The 18,186-nt window shown below is 44.6% G+C and overlaps 2 protein-coding genes across 2 annotated transcripts in view; both read left to right on the top strand.

The window, feature by feature from the left end:
- The first annotated feature begins 1,403 nt into the window (after positions 1 to 1,403).
- aspa (aspartoacylase) lies at positions 1,404 to 9,978 on the top strand. Its single transcript, XM_035624410.2, has 6 exons — positions 1,404 to 1,890; positions 3,876 to 4,071; positions 5,462 to 5,555; positions 6,122 to 6,229; positions 8,542 to 8,651; positions 8,800 to 9,978. Exons 1-6 carry the CDS (start codon positions 1,649 to 1,651, stop codon positions 8,989 to 8,991), a joined length of 942 nt encoding a protein of 313 aa, XP_035480303.1. The 5' UTR covers positions 1,404 to 1,648; the 3' UTR covers positions 8,992 to 9,978.
- A 3,380-nt stretch (positions 9,979 to 13,358) lies between these two features.
- abr (ABR activator of RhoGEF and GTPase) overlaps positions 13,359 to 18,186 on the top strand; it is a 115,280-nt gene continuing 110,452 nt past the window's right edge. The window contains exon 1 of the mRNA XM_035625510.2: positions 13,359 to 14,440. Coding sequence (XP_035481403.2) covers positions 13,627 to 14,440 — 814 coding nt within the window. The 5' untranslated portion in view covers positions 13,359 to 13,626. The remainder of the gene's footprint in view (positions 14,441 to 18,186) is intronic.

Here is an 18,186-nt window from a genome sequence, read left to right as displayed (position 1 = left end):
GTTATAGGGTATTGTCCCAGTGGGAAATTTGTCTTGGACTTAAGTGTCAGAACAGTAAAAACAACACAATACATCCAAACACAATAAAACACAGCAATAACATAACAACAAAAACATACATCCGTTCAGTTGCACATGCCTGTTTGCATCATCATCATCATACAAAGGGACACATATTACCATACCACTGTGATGTTGTCTCTCAGATCACGGCTGAACTACTGCTCGTTCTGTCTCTTTGCTAAAGAAGGTGTTACTTGTTGGTTCCTGTGCGTCAGGCTTCCTACGGTAATGGAGACTCGTGCGGCAACATGTTCACTAATGCTGAGCAGCCAGGTCAGTCTGCGTGTCCCTGCAAGGTACACTGACCTCGGGTGGGATCACTTTGTGAGGGTAGTGGCTCATACTTCAGCAGGTCAAAAGGTAGATATGCTTCTGTGCAGCATAGGCACTGTTCACTTTTGGAAAATGGCAATTATGTGCATAATTTGGATGGGTCAAGGTTTAAAGTAATCCAATTTATTCTTATGACTAGAATATGTAAATTGAAACCATTAATTGTATCCTGCAGGTGCAGTTGTCTTTTGGATTATTTGTAACTTGGCTGAAAGTCTGTTTTAGCCCTGAACTCCAGCACAATGCAGGATTTATGTAACTGTACTGGAGCTGCAACTGTTCATCGATTAATAATCGACTACTAAATGAATCGCCAACTATTTTGATAATCGGTTCAGGTAGTTTTTTTGAAGAGAAAAAAAAATCCAAATGCTCTGATTTCAGCTTCTTAAATGTGAATATTTTCTGGTTTCTTTGCTCCTTTATGACAGTGAACTGAATATCAATGCGTGGACAAAATAAAACATCACGTTGGGGTCTGGGGTGACGCGATCGACATTTAGTGCCATTTTATGGACCAAACAACTAATCGATTAATCAAGAAAATAATCGACAGATTAATCGATTGTGAAAATAATCTTTACTTGCAGCCCTAAACTGTACATACTAAAAAATTGTATATCATGTAAAAAGATATGCCTTTTCGCAGTTCCCCTTCTTGATGTAATTTACACACCAGAACAACCAGCTTTTTTTTCTTCTTTTTTTTCCTCGAACGTCACAGTTGTATTGTGAAGGTAATAACCAGAAACTGCCTCCCGTCATCACTGGCTTAACGCTGCCCTCTAAATCATATGTGAGATATATATATAGCAACGATATTTTTGTTTATTTTGGAAGACGTCGGCGGAAATGTGTAGTTGATATGTTGTGGTGGTTTGACGGTGTGCGCGCGCGCGCGCGTGCATGTGTGCGCGCTTGTGTGTGTGTGTGTGTGTGTGTGTGTGTGTGTGTGTGTGTGTGTGTGTGTAACAATGGGAGGGAGCTCTGTAACCGGAGTTGCGCCCGTGACTCGAGATGTCGCGCACAACCACAACTCAGCGCATTTTACGCACGGTGGCTGAGCACGGCGAGCCCGCGGGCACGTTACGTCAGCGCGCAGCCACGCCAGGCATTTAAACTGTGAGTCTGCGAGGCTGCCCGCCACTAACTTTTCCCCCCCCGCTGCCGACGCCACCGCGCAACCGTCACCCGCAGTCTGCGCGTCTGTTGTGTTTGAGTTTCGCAGCAGCAGCAGCAGCAGCATCCAGACATGTCGTCCTACAGCAGCAGCGCGCGGTTCGACGAGGCGCGGCGGGTCGCGATCTTCGGCGGCACGCACGGCAACGAGATGTCCGGCGTGACGCTCGTCAACCTCTGGGTGAAGAACGGCTCCGAGATCCAGCGGAAGATGGTCGACACCAAGCCCTTCATCACCAACCCGAGGGCGGTGGAGAAGTGCACCAGATACGTGGACACCGACCTGAACCGAGCCTTCACCCCGGAAAACCTCAGGTAGGACGCGCCGACACCGAGGCTGCTGCTGCTGCTGCTGCTGCCAGTTGTTGTTGTTGTTGTTGTTGTCGTCGTCGTCGTCGTCCCTGGCTGGTGCCACACATGTTGGATGGAAACTTTTGAATGGAACGCGTATGAGGAGATAATTCTGCCACTGTATCGTCGCTGTGCTGCACATTGTGTTTTTGTCTGGATGCTGTTATCGATGCCCATCTTTGTCTTCGTGTCGGTCCGACTTCATCCTCCAGTGGGAGGACATGGGATGACTTCGTGTGTGTGTGTGTGTGTGTGTGTGTTCTGTCAGACAAACGAAGGTTGTGTCGTGTAGGGTCTCAGTTGCTTGGAGAACAAATGGCCAAACAATAGAGGTGGACACGTTTGACAGGCGCTGAGGCAACGGGCATGACATGTACACCGCAGTGTGTGTGTGTGTGTGTGTGTGTCCTAGATATCCCACACGATGAACCGTGTCGTTGACACCAAACTGTTATTGTCGCGGGTAGGACGAGGACCGTGCGAGTGTGTGTTTACCATCAGCCATGTCCCCCCCCCCGGACTCCAGCTGACCAACCAGCGGGAAAAACGTGAGCGGAACGTGACCGAGCTGCAAATCATTTAAGGCGATTTCTTTTCTCTCGTTTTTCTCTTTTCCCTTTCGAGTGCACCATGGTGCGACTGAAAGTCTTACGCAATGAGCACTAACAACAGCGCCTCACACTGTAGTCACATCAATCATGACTTCATCACATTCCCAAGGTTATCATAGTGTGTGTGTGTAAGTATTGTCAGTTACTGTCAATAGGATGCCCCCCTAAATATTAAAGTACCCAACTGTACTGTAACTGTAATTTGCACCACCTTGACCAATTCCATCATTTACTTTTTTTTTTTAAATATATTATAAGATAAACAATAATGAGCCAGTTTTTTGATAGTATATAACTGCCAGTAATAATTCCAATATTGTTATTTTAAAAAACTTTTTGAATGCATGACTTTTGCCTTTAATGGATACTGTAATGAACGGATGTTATGGTTATCGCCTTTTACTTATGTGAATACACATCGCCCCATAGTGTTTTTTTAAAAAGATCTTCTCAACACTCCAGCATCTTACACAAACTGCTTGACGTGTGAGAAGATTAATCCCTCGCCGATCCTTTTCCAAAAACAGCCCACGGTGTCAATTTCTAGACCGGCAGCTCTGCGCCTCCTCACATCTGGTGTCCACGTGTCCCCCCCGGTCGAAGTCAGTACGTTGGAGTTCGTTTCATCAGCTGTGGCTCACACAATGCTCGTGGTGACCGATGTCCAGACGATACCAGATATTTGCTGAAAATGGGGTCTAAAGAGCAGATGTGAGGGGGTGGAGGTGGGTGGGCGAGACAATATACGCAGCAGAGGTGCTATTCTACAGTAGTTTGGAGAATGTCCTAGACTGGTGGCAATGCTTTGAAAGAGCTAGGAGGAAAAAAAGGGGGCAGCTCTCATTCTCTTTTCATAATGTGCAGATTGTCTGTCCAAAAGAGAGACAGAGAGAGAGAGAGAGAGAGAGAGAGAAAAAAAGAACAGGTTTGGTGTGGGAGCAAAACAAAGTTCTCAAAGGTCCCTCAGTGGCACACATGCACGGCCCCTGGAGAAGTGGATTGAATTTCTTCTGAACCCTGCTCACAAAGGGAGGCCACTGTCCCGCTCAGTTAACGGCCTCCGTGATTTTTTTCTACAACAACAAGTTGAACCATATACGCTCACCGCGGTTACTGTGTCAGCTTGTAGGTTGATGATCATAGAGGGCACTTTTTTTTCCAACCACGGACGCCGGTGAGGTGAAAGTGTTACGGGGCCCGTAGGACAAACACGCGTCTTTGTGTAAATCATTAACGTGCTTCGCTGCTTCCACCGTCATTGTTCCTTTAGCTGAATTGTCTGATTGTGTGTGTGTGTTTGTGTGTGTGTGTGTCCGTGTGTGTCCCTCCGCCCTGCAGTGCCCTGGGAGAGGGTGACTTGCCATATGAGGTGCAGAGAGCCCAGGAGATCAACCGGATATTTGGGCCCAAAGGAAGCCCAGAGGCCTACGATGTTATCTTTGACCTCCACAACACGACGTCCAATATGGGCTGCACCCTGATTCTGGAAAGCTCCAAAGACTACTTCAACCTGCAGATGATGAACTACATCAAGGTGACGGCCCTGAGGAGCAACACTGAATGCCCTTTTTTTTTTTTTTTTTACTTTACAGCACAAAAAGCACCGGTGTGCTGCAGGTATTTAGGACAGTCCACCTTGTTACTGGCTGGCCTGCAAGACCCGCTGGCCCTGTGTTAACAGTCAAAATGAATGGTGAAATGTATCCCTAGACATGAGTGAAATATATAATACGTACACTGTGTGTGTGCACTGTGTCAAGAAACGTCAGTCTTAGGCCAACTTCTTAAAACGGGAGAAAGTTCTCTGCGTCTCTAGTTTATAGTCAATAGAGTCAATACTTCACTAACATCCGGTCCCTGGAGAGCTTCGGTTAGGCTGTGTAAACAGTGGAACGATCTGTTAACCTTTACGTGTTCGACAAGCTCGTCTGGACCGTCAACCATCCAAATACTCCGGATGGGCGGCTGTTTTCTGAGATTATCCACGTTTTAGCCGCAAATCGTCCTGATTAACTTTATATAGTTTTATATACAAGCATCAAAGGCATCCAGGGCCTCCTTACGGTTGTACACGTAGTTATTATGTATATTTGACTTGTTTCAAAGACAATAGATATACATTTGGTTTGTAAAATTAGTATAGTTACGTACCATCTTAGCTATTCTCTATCATCGATCGATCCAATATTTTAGAACAAAGGCCAACCGACCAACACCAGGGGGCAAAGGAGGAGCCAAGCGCAACATGCTGTTAGTCACTGTGAACACCGGGACTCATGATAAATGTACAAAGACAAAATGCTGCTCAGAGATACGTGGATGGAAGGTCGACTTCAGCGGGCACCTCCAAGCTTTCAGTGTACATTACCAAGCGTCTGTCGTTAAATGACTCATTGCTCGGCTCTGTGCCCGATAAAAACAAGTGAACTTTGAGTTCTCTCTGACTGACTTTGTAGCAAGTGTCGGTAATCATTTTTCTGTTCGGACACTTTCCCCGGCTCAAACGTCAGTAATGATTAATGGGCTTTTTCATGAAGAGGCAATTTAGGGAAATATCCTTGATGTATTGATGAATTGGTGACGAATTACCACGACAGGAATCTTTGTCATTCAGTGCTAGTTGCCGAACGAGATTTTGTAAACGAAGAGGTTATTTCTGCTGGCAGCTCTGAGAGTCTTCAAACCTGCACCCAGTTCGTGCACATGGTGTCACTGGGTTTGTTTATTATCTGTGTTATATTTGGTCAGAAGAGAGTTGCTGAAAGTTCAATTTTCCATTCTGTCGAGCATAACCTTAAAGCAGTCACACACAGTTTGCTCTGCTGGCTGGTGTGCAGCATGTGACTTATGTTGAGGCATGTTTTTATTAAATTTTTAAAATCTGCAGCTGAGATCTTGTTTTTGTTGGTCTCGTTTTTTTCCAGAAAGCCATCGATCCAGCAAGTTGTCTTGTTCTGCTGAATGAACATCCTCTACTCAAATATTCCACCTCACGCTCTGTGGCCAAGCACCCCGTTGGTGAGTCTCTCAAGTCCTGCCAAATGTCTCGGGGGGGCAATGGGATGGGGGTGAATGAGGGGGGGGGGCAGCTGGGACACAGTTTACAGTTAAAATAAAAAGTGTGACTCTTGCCGATGATAAACTGTACATAAATAATAGTTACGTAGGTTATTCACTGTAATGGATGAATACCAGATAAACAACTTTTCAACTATTAAAAAAAAATCGATAAATAGCTTCTTTTTGCAGCGTATAGATTATGTATCCATAGTTTTTCATCTAGTTGTTTTGCTTCTTTTACTGATCCTTTTGTGGTCACTTTTGCATATGTTTGTACTTGTTTGACAGATTTTCAAGAAATTTTTAACAGCATGTGTTAACGCAGCCGCAGTGATGTGTTTTAAAACTAAAACGTAGTTTAGTGTGGATGTCGCCACAGGGGGCCTTGCCACCCCTGGCCACCCCTTTGGCTTACATCTGGACAAAGGACATCCGACTCAAATCTCTCCTCAAGGCATCCATCCAGTTGGTAGAATGCTGTTTCACGAGTGTAAATATCGTCTTGTGTGATTGGTTCATTGCAGGTCTGGAAGTGGGCCCTCAGCCGCAAGGTGTATTGAGGAGTAACATCTTCGAGGCGATGAGGGTAATACTGAAACACGCCCTGGACTTCATCGAACTGTTCAACGAAGGTAGGACAGGCATAACAAAGCAGCTTAAAGTCTAAAGCTGTAACACGTACAGTATATGGCATATTCAACAACAGGCTGTTGTCCCAAGGTTTTAAAGGGGTAATGCCAAAGCGGTTTAAACTGAAGAATGCGTGGAGCAAGGTGACGGCTCGACCCATTGTTCTCGACGTTTGCATGAAATGTCTAAGTATGTCTCTCCAGAAATTTGACTTGGGGATGACGAATCTTTTGAGTCATCATGTTGTAATGTCATGCATAAATAAGTCAGTCTTGGTCGCTGGTCAGCGTCATCCTGACAACAACAAAAAACGGGTGCTCGTCTGATTCATCCAGATGCACGTGCACTCGGGGTCTCGGCCCGCCGCGCCTCGCTCTGCCCCTTCTCCTCCCTCGGGCCGGGAACCGTGTTTTTGCAATGTTTAGGCGCGCCGCAGCGTTCCCTTCCTCTTTTTTACGTAAACAGGCAGCGTGTGCCAAGTGTGAGTCTGTTGGTTTCCCCCCGACTGGCCTGCCGCTGAATGGCCTGCTTGTTGGGAGTTGGTCGGCTTCCATGTCGTTAGAGTCTGGCTGCCAGTGCTGTTGTAATCTTCCGTCGTGGGGCCACACTGGTGCCGGTGAATGCTTTGGCACGCGGCCACGAATCGGGTGCTCCTGCCTTTCTGAAGCCGAGCAGCATGAAGAAACAACTAATTTAGCCAGAACAGAAATAGATGTTAGAGTTGAAAGAGACTTTCCCTCCCGAAGAATAACCGTCGTACTGATTCAGTGGGAAAACTGTGTTCTTTTTTTATTCTATGAGGCTCCTTCCATGTCGGTACAGCTCAGTGCAAGTACAAGTACAAGCTGATCTGAGCGTCTACTCACTAAATGTCCGAGCTCTGCCAAAGCCCCGCTGCACTTCCTGTCACGTTCCGGAGACTCACTTTGGCAGCATCCAGCTTCTTGTTCTGCAAGCTTTACTAAACGTACAAATATTTAACTTTATGTACGTTTAAACAAATCGTATTAGATGTATTAGTTTAGTCGTACCAGTCTCAAGAAAGTTACAGCTGAGTAGATCGGACACAAGTATGAACATTATTTGAGGTAAGAAGAGTCACACACTGCCTCTTAAATGATTAGAATAATATAGATTTTTTAAATATTTGACATTACTTCCTCATGAAAATCAGAATCAGTGTATTTCCTGTATAATTCCACTAGTCTTAAAATAAGGCAAAACTTCACTAGTTTCTTTCCACTGTTTTTTTTTAGCTTTGCCAGTTTTTTCAGTCTCATGACATAATGGTGCCAAATAAAAGATCATTTATTCTTTGCTTTATTTGATCCAATTCAGTTGTTTATTTTGACTGAGGTGTTTTTTTCCTCAATTCAGAACTTAAAGTGCTCAGTTTTGTGCTATTTACAGTATTTAATGCTGAACTGTTCATAAAACTATTCATATTGTTATTATTTTAGAGACAAATCCTTTAATGCTACATACACTATTGTCTTTGAATCTGCTTTCTGTTTTTTCCCCCACTGTGTCTGTTCTTGTTGTAGCACTAAAGGACATCCTTTCTGTACTGAGCACTGCATGTGGAGAGAATGACAATAAATTCTACCTTGAACATTGGACCTTGAACTGACGTCTTCAACGTGCATGGCAGAGATTTGCATAATCACAATTTGCTGATTAACGCTCCTTCAGTACCGTTACTCCAGTGGAGCAGCGGGTGCAGTTGGAGATATTTATGACACGTCAGGGCTTTGCTCATAACAGGCAAACAAATAATGAATAAATAAATTAATGTCACACTTTTTTTTTTTTAAACATTGTTCTGTTACACCCACGAAAGCCTATATGAATACGACCATTTACTTACTCATCCTTTGTTCCTTTGCCTATTGACATTCATTCTAAGGGCATCATCTTTCATGTGGTTTTACTTGATGCTTTTCAGTTTCTTACAGCTCTGTGTCAAATGACCGTTTGGAACTAATAAATGTGTCTCTGATACTGCAATGATCTCAACCATCAATATATACACTTCAAATTCCCACACATTCACAGAATGTATCTCTCTCCTCGTAGACTTAAGTGTTTATATGAATTTTGTACTTGTATAAAACGGCTAATTGTGTCAACATGGTCTGGCATGGGCCAGCGGTGTACTTTTAATGCAGGTCTAATGCCTCCTCTGTTTACTCAGAGGTTGTGGTTTTGAGTATTGCATTTTGATTGAATATGTATTTGTGTTCTTCGTTTATGTTTTTTCCCCCTCTTATTATTGGGAAAACAATTGTTTTACTATGTTCTGTTTGTTTTGTAGGTGTGGAGTTCCCGACCTGCACAGTGGAGGTTTTCCGGGTCTTGGAAAGGATTGACTACCCCAGAGATGCCAACGGAAACATCATTGCCATGGTGCACCCCAATCTGCAGGTAAAAACTAGAATGGTCTGATTCATGCCGGCCTTCTTTCTGTCACCCACTTGCCTGAGCTGCTGAGCCACATATTTAGTCGATGTGAGACCGTGTTTACATTTTTTTTTGTCACCCCCCCTGTGGTCATTGCTTGCTGTTGTTTCAGGACGGGGACTGGGAGCCGCTGAACCCCGGTGACCCGATGTTCCTAACGTTTGACGGGAAGACCCTCCACTACCAAGGCTCCGGCACCATCTATCCCACTTTCATAAACGAGGCGGCCTATTATGAAAAACAGCAGGCGTTCGTAACGACCAGGCGAGAAACCTTGGTGGCGAGCGCCATCAGAAAAGCATGAGGGCCGCCCCGCGAGGCTAACGGTGATCATGAATACACGTTAGCTACAGTAACGACCTGTGTGTAGATTTTTGCACTTTGTTCTGTTAGAAATTGACAGACTCTCCTCACATAATGACTAGATGCCATCTTTTTACGCACTGATTAATTTTTTTTTTATGCATCTACCATCAGAAAATCGATTAACTATGCAAAGAATACCTGTGGAAGCTTTGCAACGAGTCACTGTGAACGTCTCTGATCTGACGATTGGTGTATTGTTGTGGTTATTGACACGGTTCTTAATTGAGACTATATTTACATTACATCAACTAAGTTCTTTTTTTAAATAATATTAAAGGCCAGGTCTAATCACTGATGGATTATGAATCTTTTCACGATACTTTAAGTTTCCTACTACTGCTCAGGAAAGCTGCTGAGGATCATAACCTGCAACCTTTGACCCTAAACTGTAGTTGTTTGTCTTGTCTTCTGAGAATATATTTGTAACAACTTTAGCAGGGTGTCTGTGGCCTTTGATACTACCTACCTGTGACTCCAGTGGTTGCATCCGTGGTGCTGTCCTATCGTTGCCTTAATGGAGATTTTCCGAGAAAAATTGCACAACAAATTTGGAGTGGAAATTTGTACATTATATGTGTTGGATAACGAGATATTATTTTGATAAGAAAACGGTATGTGTCCTGTTCCTCCGTTAAAATGGGATGCAGTTTTAAAGGGGTGTTTTATAGTAATATATTTGTGCGTCATTTGATATGCTTGTACTGTACATTGGTTTTAAGTGATGTATCAGAAAAGTTGTTGAATATGTACTTTCTAATGTTTTTACGTCTTTGTTGTGTCCAAGTTGTATCGCTGTGGTCTTACAGTAATTCGTTTTCATTCAGCAATATATTTTGGTAGCACCATTTATATGATTAGTCAATCTCACTGTCCTTTAAGAAAATCCTGTGAAAATGATCCGATTAATAAATATAGTACTGTGCTACACTGCTCCATTTCATTGTGTGCGGGTGGATTGGTGCTGTGGGTCCTCAGGCTTGTTTTGACCATGTAGGGTAGCACCAGCGGCCACGAGAGGGCGCCACACAACCACTGATGAACACTAGTTGTGACTCAGCCTGCTGCAGCATGCAGTACAGTACACTGGAGAGGCCGGTTACAAACGATTAGATCTGTTTGCTCATTAATCTGTCACTGCTGCACTGCATGCCAGTGCACTGGCATTGTGCAACCATTCAAAGAATTTACGCTCTGTTCAAAGGCCTAAGTCCCCTGTGTCTGGCAAACAGTCTTACTTGTATATTATTAATATTATTATTAACCGTTATTTGATTCTGAGTGCAATTGAGGGCAAGCCCTCATTTTCAATGCAGCAGAGATTACACAAAGATAAAACACAATAAAATATTGAATTACAAAACAACAAGAATGGAAAGAGTGCAGAATAGTAAATGTTTGGAATATAAAGGACATAAATTACTAAATAAAGTAACATAAAATCAAGGAAATGCATTAAATAAGCCCTGGACATGATTCAAAGTGATAATAAGGACATATCAGTCACTATATACATGTACATAACCCTTTATTTCATATATTTGGGGGGATGTCCTCATTGAAACTCATCATGGGGCCACCAGGGAGGATGAGAGGCCATGATCTAAATTAAAAGGCACAATCTGGACATCTGTGCAGTTTTTATAGTTACATATTAATTTGCATGTGGACAATCCCAACCAAACCATATTCAAATTTGTTTATTGTTTTTTTAGCAAAGCTCTCTGTCTTCTTTTGCACAAAACGCACTACAGACATAGTGCATGGTGTGTGTGTGTGTGTGTGTGTGTGTGTGTGTATGTGTGTGTGTGTGTGTGTGCGTGTGTGCACGCCGTTACTGATATGCTGAGGATGATACACTACATACAGTATGTTGCAGTGTGGTGTTTATAGAAGAAACAAAGATATGTGTTTATGACGATGACGAATCCAGTTTCACAGTGTAAATGCTGCAGTCGCAGCACACCTGGAGATTTTAATTCACCTCTTTCATCCCGTCACTGTTTGCCTGGCTGACACAACTGGTTGTTGGAGCAACAAATTCCATTAGCCGACTAAACTGGAGATCCAGGACATCTGGGAGTGAAGGAAGCTGAGAGATGTGGCAAAACGTTTAAGATTATGTGTTCAAGTGTGATGTATGAGATGTCACAAAAACAGATGACACATTCAGCAGAAGACTGTATATACTTTTACAGGTGGTTAATTTGCCTTATTTTGCACCTTTGGTCAATGCAGGACATGTTGGCATGTTTGGATCAAAGCAGTGGCAACGTTTGATGAATTTAAGCACTTTGGGGGGTGAAACGTAAAGAAACACTGTGTGCAATTTCCCAAGTCATGTCACTTTCTTTGCACTGACGACAGCACTGAGCTAAAAGCCATCAAAACCTGATTTGATCTTTCATATCAGTCATGCGTGAGCGGCTTCGGCTTGACTCACCTGAGACGGTCACTCTTCTGCATTCCAACGAGCCGACTGTAATGAACATTTGTATGTGTCCATACGATTCCTTCTATTTCATGTGGGGCTTGTGAGGAGTAATTCAGTTTCATGACTACAGGCTGACCATGACCCCTCTCATCTTTTCATCACAGTAAACCAATCAGGGCTCTCAGACCTGCAGCGAGTCCTGATCAATGTTTCCTTCTGGCTACTGAAAGCTTTTAGGATCTGGGCAGGGATCCAAACAGGCACGTGGAGATACCGAGAGTCCATCTCTGCCTCCGCCCTCTCATCTCTGTCTATAGTGTGAGAACTTTCTCTCTTGCATCATCACCCTGTGTTACTGGAAGGCTACTGCTTGGCTGCTTACCAGGTTTTCATCTGGACTCAGCTGCATGGATCCTGCTGAGATTAGTGTGATCAGGATTTATCCTTTGTGCAAAAGACTTTGTGATGTTTATTAAAAGGAAAATCTAAAGCTTTCAATGTCAGGTGTAACTTCCCACTGCTGAACATAAACATATTGAACTAGTTGGCATAAAAGTAAGAATTATTCTTGCGTGCACTGAGGTGTGCATGCATGTTTGCAGTGACAGCACAGTGTTTCCTCATACACAGGCACATACACACGTGGACTCTTTCCTTGCCCTAATATCAAACCATTTTATTGTAATCAAGCAAAAGCTGATTACTGGGGACACACTATGCCATCCAGGTGTGTAATATACAGAGTTTGGCAGTTGACAGCGAACACCTCTGGACGGTTTGGACCTTGCAAATGACGCGTTCATGTGCAACACATCCACACAGACAAGGTAACCCTGGTGGTTTTGATTGTGATTGACTGTCATCGACTGCTTCCACTTCACTAGTGCTTGTTGCATTCAGGTGCTATCGGAGTTTTTTGTATTTAGCGTTAGAGGGACACATCCTATCGTACTCGAGATAAAAGCAGTATGGACAAGTGACGGTGAACATAACATATTTATACCATGATCAAACGCTATTATTGAGGCTGTGCATTGCCGTGATTTGAACAAAAAGTGACGGGGAACATATAATTGTAATACTATGATCAAACGCTATTATCTAGGCTGTGCATTTCTGTGATTTGAGCAAAATCATTGTGTTTTCATGTTTACTTATTAATAATTCCGTGGCGTCATTTGCTTCTTATTTATTTATAATACCAATAACAAATGTGACATGCAGGACACTTTGCCACCCTGGTAATACGTTTGATCTGTCATCGGTAATCTGTGGTTGACTTGAAATGTTAGTTTAAAAAAAAAGTTTAATCACTCCGTGACATAGCTAAAATGAAAAAAAGGAAATAAAGATAAAGATCAAATTCATTCATAAATTACTCTCTGCTAATTAACTATTTCCTCTTAATCTAACTTAATCCAGCTTCTTTAAACATGGTCTCTATATCTTTAACTCTTAGTCTTAACATGTCTGAGATCTCCTGTATCATAATTTTTCATTTCTTGTTTCCAGACTTTTATATTTTTTGCCATTTCCTAGTTATTTCAGATTCTCAGTATTTTGTTCTGATGCTGACCCGTTTCCTGTCTTGGCCATGATGGTATTTTGCCAAGAATCATTTTTACAGGATTTATTGTTTTTTTTTTCCCATTTTGGAAATACTGGGACAACACATTCGCAATGATTGAATACCAAAAGATTTATTAATCAATTTGGCAAATGCAAAAGCTAAAGTAAAGCTACTTGGGAATACTGTTGTTTTTTCTCCAGCCAAATCCCAGCGCACTTGCAATAAAAACTGGGCGATGATGTGCGCTGCATTTGTCCGAGCGGCACGCGAAGGCAGCACGTCTCGATACAGGAAGTCTCGAAAACTTTTCAAACTTGTCCTCCGCATCACACGCATGACGCTCCGCGCGCACGTACGCCTGTCATTCGTGTGCGTGGGAGGCTGAAGATGACCACGGAGTGAGGGGGGAAGTTTTAACTCGGCAGCCGTTTGTCTCCTCGGGGAAACAGCGGAAGAGTGTGGAAGGTGGGTTCGTGCGACGGAGCTAACTGTCGGCGAGGACACGGAACATTTCGCTCCAGGCCCTCGCATCACGACACCGCGGCCGAGAGCCCGCTGCGAACGCCGAAAAAATGTGGGAGCAGGAGGAATTCGCCAAACACTGGAAGAATGAATTCCCCGACGGACAAGTGCCTCGGATGGACCTGAACTCCGTGGAGGACATCGAGTCTGAGCTGGAGGCGTCCAAGTCCAACCTGAAGCGGCTCCAGAAGGCGCTGGCGGAGGAGAAATTCAAGGTGATCTACCTGCAGACCACCGTGGCCCGGCAGAGGAGGACCGACACGGAACGCTTCGTGGGCAAGGATGAGAACTGTAACGCCGACACGTTCGTCCTGTCGACCGCGGGGCACGTCAGGAAGCCGCCGCCGCCGCCGCCGCCGCCGCGGCGGGACGACGGGGTCGACGGGGAGAGGAGGACCAAGGCGTCGGACTCCGGGGGCGCGAGGCTCCAGGCTGCGGGCAACACCGCCGGGGTCACCGGCTTCTTCGGGCGCGAGCGGAGCAGGTTCAGCGGCAAGACGGGTAAGCCCGTCCCCATCCCCGTCCCGCCGCAGAAACCCATCTGTCGGAGCGGCCCCGGCCCCCGGCCCAACGACAACGAGCAGGGCAGCGACAGAGAGTACGAGGACGCGGAGCTGAACGACAATTTCGTCCGGAACAACTTGTTGGCGCCGAACCCCGGCGGCAGGGACGGCCAGGGCACGCAGCGGGACGCCCTCCGGCCCCTCCGTCACAGCCGGGACTTTGACTCGGGCGACGACGGCAGGCTGTCCCCGTCCTTCCCGCACATTCCCCGCAGGGCGTCCCGCGGCTCCGGATGCAGCACCCCGGACCGGAGGAGCGATGGGTACCTGAGCTCCGACCACGACGACTCCTCTTCTGCAGGTAATGTCAACACACGTATACTGCTGCTGCCGAGGACGAGAGAAATGGCAACATGAAGACACAATATTAAGGCTTCAACAGATCACACGACACGACACGACGCGACACGACGCGACATGACACGACATGACGCGACATGACGCGACATGACGCGACACAACACGACACGACATGACACCACGACATGACACCATGACATGACATCTAAACATGTGGAAAAGGGGTCTATGATCGAGCTGAGGGGCCTGACATCAGGGAACCTCCATCACAGATGGGATTGTAATTCAAATTTCCTGAATTACAATATGTTTTTATAATTATAATAGGTCAATATTTGGACACCACCTCACGCCACTGTCCTGCAATGCACAGTCAGTCGCTTTGCAAGTGATCCACAATGTTTTGTGATCTATTTATTGCTGCCCTGCTGTTTCTCTCCTCCCCTGACCATAGTCAGCGGACATCATGAAACCAAAGAGACCCAATGCCGAAGTCCGGCTCAGGACCAGACCTGTAAAGTAAAATGCGACCTGCTCTTAAGTGGTCTTAACACCCTTTACCACAAAGTCTGCTGCGATGTAACACGGTTCAGGATGGGGGGGAAACAGGAAAAGTTAAGTCGAAGTGATTTAAACCCACATGTAACACGTTGTATTTTGTTTTTTAATCAGATTTATTAGTGGTTTTCCTCAGACCGGACCCAGTCTCTGAACTTTGCAGGCAGTTCCTTTGACCTCTTGGCCTCTGATGTGCGTTGTCAGCTCAGTTACGAGACCTTTATATTGACAGGTGTCTTTTCAAATCATGTCCAGTCAGCTGAATGTAGCACAGTCTGGAAACATCTCCAACATGATCAAGAGGAACCTGAGCTGAATTCCAGGTGTCATAGCAAAAGGCTTGAACACTTGCCAGTTATTCATCTTAATGATTTAGATAATTGAAAGTCCCAAGACTGTGGCTAACTTACTGCTGCTTTTCCCCTGCAAAGATTCCTGCATCATTAACATGAGAGCCAACATGGAGAGAGCAAAGAAGTCAGTTTCTACAGAAGACTGTGAGAAAATGACATTTTCCTGAGTAGTTGATGGTCTCAATCTCTCACCGTAGCGTGGATACAGCATGTTTGGCAGCTGGTACCGTCCAGTCGGTGCATGGTTGCAGATGTAGGTGGGTGCACAGTGGACCCACCCCCAATCCTACGTCCGGTTTCAAAAACACCAACATGGCACTGGTCATAATGCGAAGCTTGACGCTTCAAAACGACACTTCACAAACCAACGGGTGACATCACGGTGGGTTGCCATCGAAATATCTAGTTGTAACAAGTAGTACGTAAATAGTCTAGTAGTAAATCTGAAGCTTACTGAATTGTTTAGGTAATTCATACAAAAATTGAAATGTATTTTGTTGTGGTTGGACTATATCTTGTCATGGCTGAGAAGAAGAGCAGCGACTGCCTCTGGACAAGAAGTAGTCTGGCACTTTTCCACATAGCTAGGCTTGCTGTCTCCCACTGTTTCTACTCTTTATGCTAAGCTCTGCTAACCTTCTCCAGGCTGTAGCTTCATATTCACCATAAATACAGAATTTTAACCTATTCATTTTAAGGTGTCAGTTAATCAAGAACAAAAATCGAAGGACTGATCGCCACTAATTTTGTTTGTTGCAGTAATTTTGTGAAATCAAATGTTGCTACCCTGGTGCCAATGGAAGCCAGAGCAGTCAGCAGGGAGTCTTGGTCACTTCCTCAAGGAAGTGTTGCAATGTTAGCAGAGACTGTCTTCGGCATGTCATGAGTCAGGAGTCAGTGACTTATTTGAACAATAGAAAAGATTGAGGAAGGCTTTTTTCAGCAGACAAAACTTTTTTTTACTGCCACATCCTTGTGTTCCAGTCTGTTCTGTCATTATGGGTGGATAAGTACTTATTGTTGGCTCGTAGTTTCATTTCTTTGGTGGAATTTAATGATAACAAAGAGGAGTGATTAACTGGATTTTTAATTGGTCTGAAATTTATAAATGTAGTAGTATTGGCACCAGCCCAGTGTCAGTGCAATGAATACCAACACCAAGGCCTTTTACTTCATGTAAAAATGAGGAAACGTAAAGACACACCTTTGTTGAAATGCTGTACTGTATATCACAGAGACACGAACATGTGGGTAACGGCTGTAAATGAATGTCGCTTCCAATATAACAGTTTTGAGCGGCTATGTGATCTCATAACTCTGTGGGTCAGTGAGGATAAACACTTACTTACTGGAAGTCTCTTAGTCTATTCCATCTTTAATGCCCAACAGGATATTGATGTTTTGCTCTGACAGCCGGGAGAAGCAGTGGAAAGACTTGTTAGCAGTGAAAAACAATGGAGGTTGTGTGGCGCTGTGGGAAAACCTGGAGGCATTTTTTTTGGGGGGGGGGGGGCTCTGTCTGCATGCATACACACCAGCAGTGCGCTCATGCCAGGGGTCTTGCTCATGTTGATGCCTCTTGCTTATCATGCGTTTGCCGGGAAGAGGTCATTCATCGGGTCATGTGGGTGTGAGGCCATAGGTCTCGTTCCTCTGTTTGGTTCCTGATTCACCTCTGATTCACAGCACAGTGTTGGGGGGCGAATCCGCTGTTTTTGAAAGACTTGCAAGAAGCTTTGTGTTGTTTATTACATGATTTTGATTCAGCGAAGCTGTGTTTCTGTTTGCATTAGTCGCGGCCAGTCGTGTCAGTACGCAGAAGACTGCAATCAAGAATGATATTGTTGGTTTTGTTGTTTGGTCACTCGCGTAAAGATGATGCAGCAGCTACTTTTCCTCAGAGCTCCTGCGGAAGTTGTAGTGTCAACACCACTTTGGAGATAACGGAGAAGAAAGAAAGAAGTGTGGACACTGAAGCTCCTACTTTGTTTTTCTGGCTCCTAACGTTAATTAGCAGGAGTATTAGCATCATGGCCACGGGCGTAGCACTGGGGGGAGAAAGGGGACAGACCACTCCAAGGGTGGGGGTCCTGGAAAGCCTGGATTTAAAAAGATGTTTTTGTTTGTTATAAGTGTTTTCTAAGGAATTAGTGTCAAATCATAAATTAAAAATTGTCTGAATACATTGGTTGAGAGACTGAACTATGTCTTTAAAAAGATAGTGGAGGTTCTCTGGGGGCCCCCTCATCCCTTATCATCATTTAATCAGCATCATAGCTTGGGGTTCCACAGAGACTGCTTATGTATAGGGCTCAGAATTTGGTGCTACACCCCTGATCATGGTTAACTCAATGCCTGTAGCCTGGCTAACGTCCAAAGCAGAGATCAACAGTAAAAATCCAATCCAATCCAATTTGAACAAATAACCTTCAGTTAAATGTCAGGTAGAATTATTAATTATAGGCTAGTAACTGATCTAGTAGAAATTAGGAAAACTGCATGTCATATTTGAAGCGTCCCAAGTCCCGGAGTTCTCTCCATGGAGTAAATGCCCGTCCAAGCTTCACTCTTGCTTTATCTCTTTTTCGATCACTCTCCTCCTCCACCTGCTTTTGTTCCTCCATCAACAGGATCCCTTTTCTCTTGCAAGATTGAGTTGTTTTTGTCAATTCGGCCGTCTGCCGTTTCCGTCACTGCCGATAGATACCGTGAGAACGTTATTCTCTTCCCTGCTTTGGTCACGCAGTGGGTGACGCAGTTCCTCTGTGCCGTAAATGGTGTCACCCTCAGCTAAAGGACGGTGAGGAAATATTCGCAGATTTTTACAAAACGTGTA

This window comes from Scophthalmus maximus, chromosome 2 (assembly GCF_022379125.1).
Source record: "Scophthalmus maximus strain ysfricsl-2021 chromosome 2, ASM2237912v1, whole genome shotgun sequence".
Lineage (NCBI taxonomy): Eukaryota > Metazoa > Chordata > Actinopteri > Pleuronectiformes > Scophthalmidae > Scophthalmus > Scophthalmus maximus.
The sequence above is the reverse complement of the archived record's forward strand: the minus strand, read 5'-3'. Positions and strand labels throughout refer to the sequence as shown.

Bases quoted from the DNA above. Each gene is read 5' to 3' on its own strand.
- aspa (XM_035624410.2), top strand. From the start codon at position 1,649: ATGTCGTCCTACAGCAGCAGCGCGCGGTTCGACGAGGCGCGGCGGGTC. The intron at 5,556-6,121 runs GTGAGTCTCTCA...GGTTCATTGCAG, and splicing joins TGTGGCCAAGCACCCCGTTG to GTCTGGAAGTGGGCCCTCAG. The intron at 6,230-8,541 runs GTAGGACAGGCA...TTTGTTTTGTAG, and splicing joins CATCGAACTGTTCAACGAAG to GTGTGGAGTTCCCGACCTGC.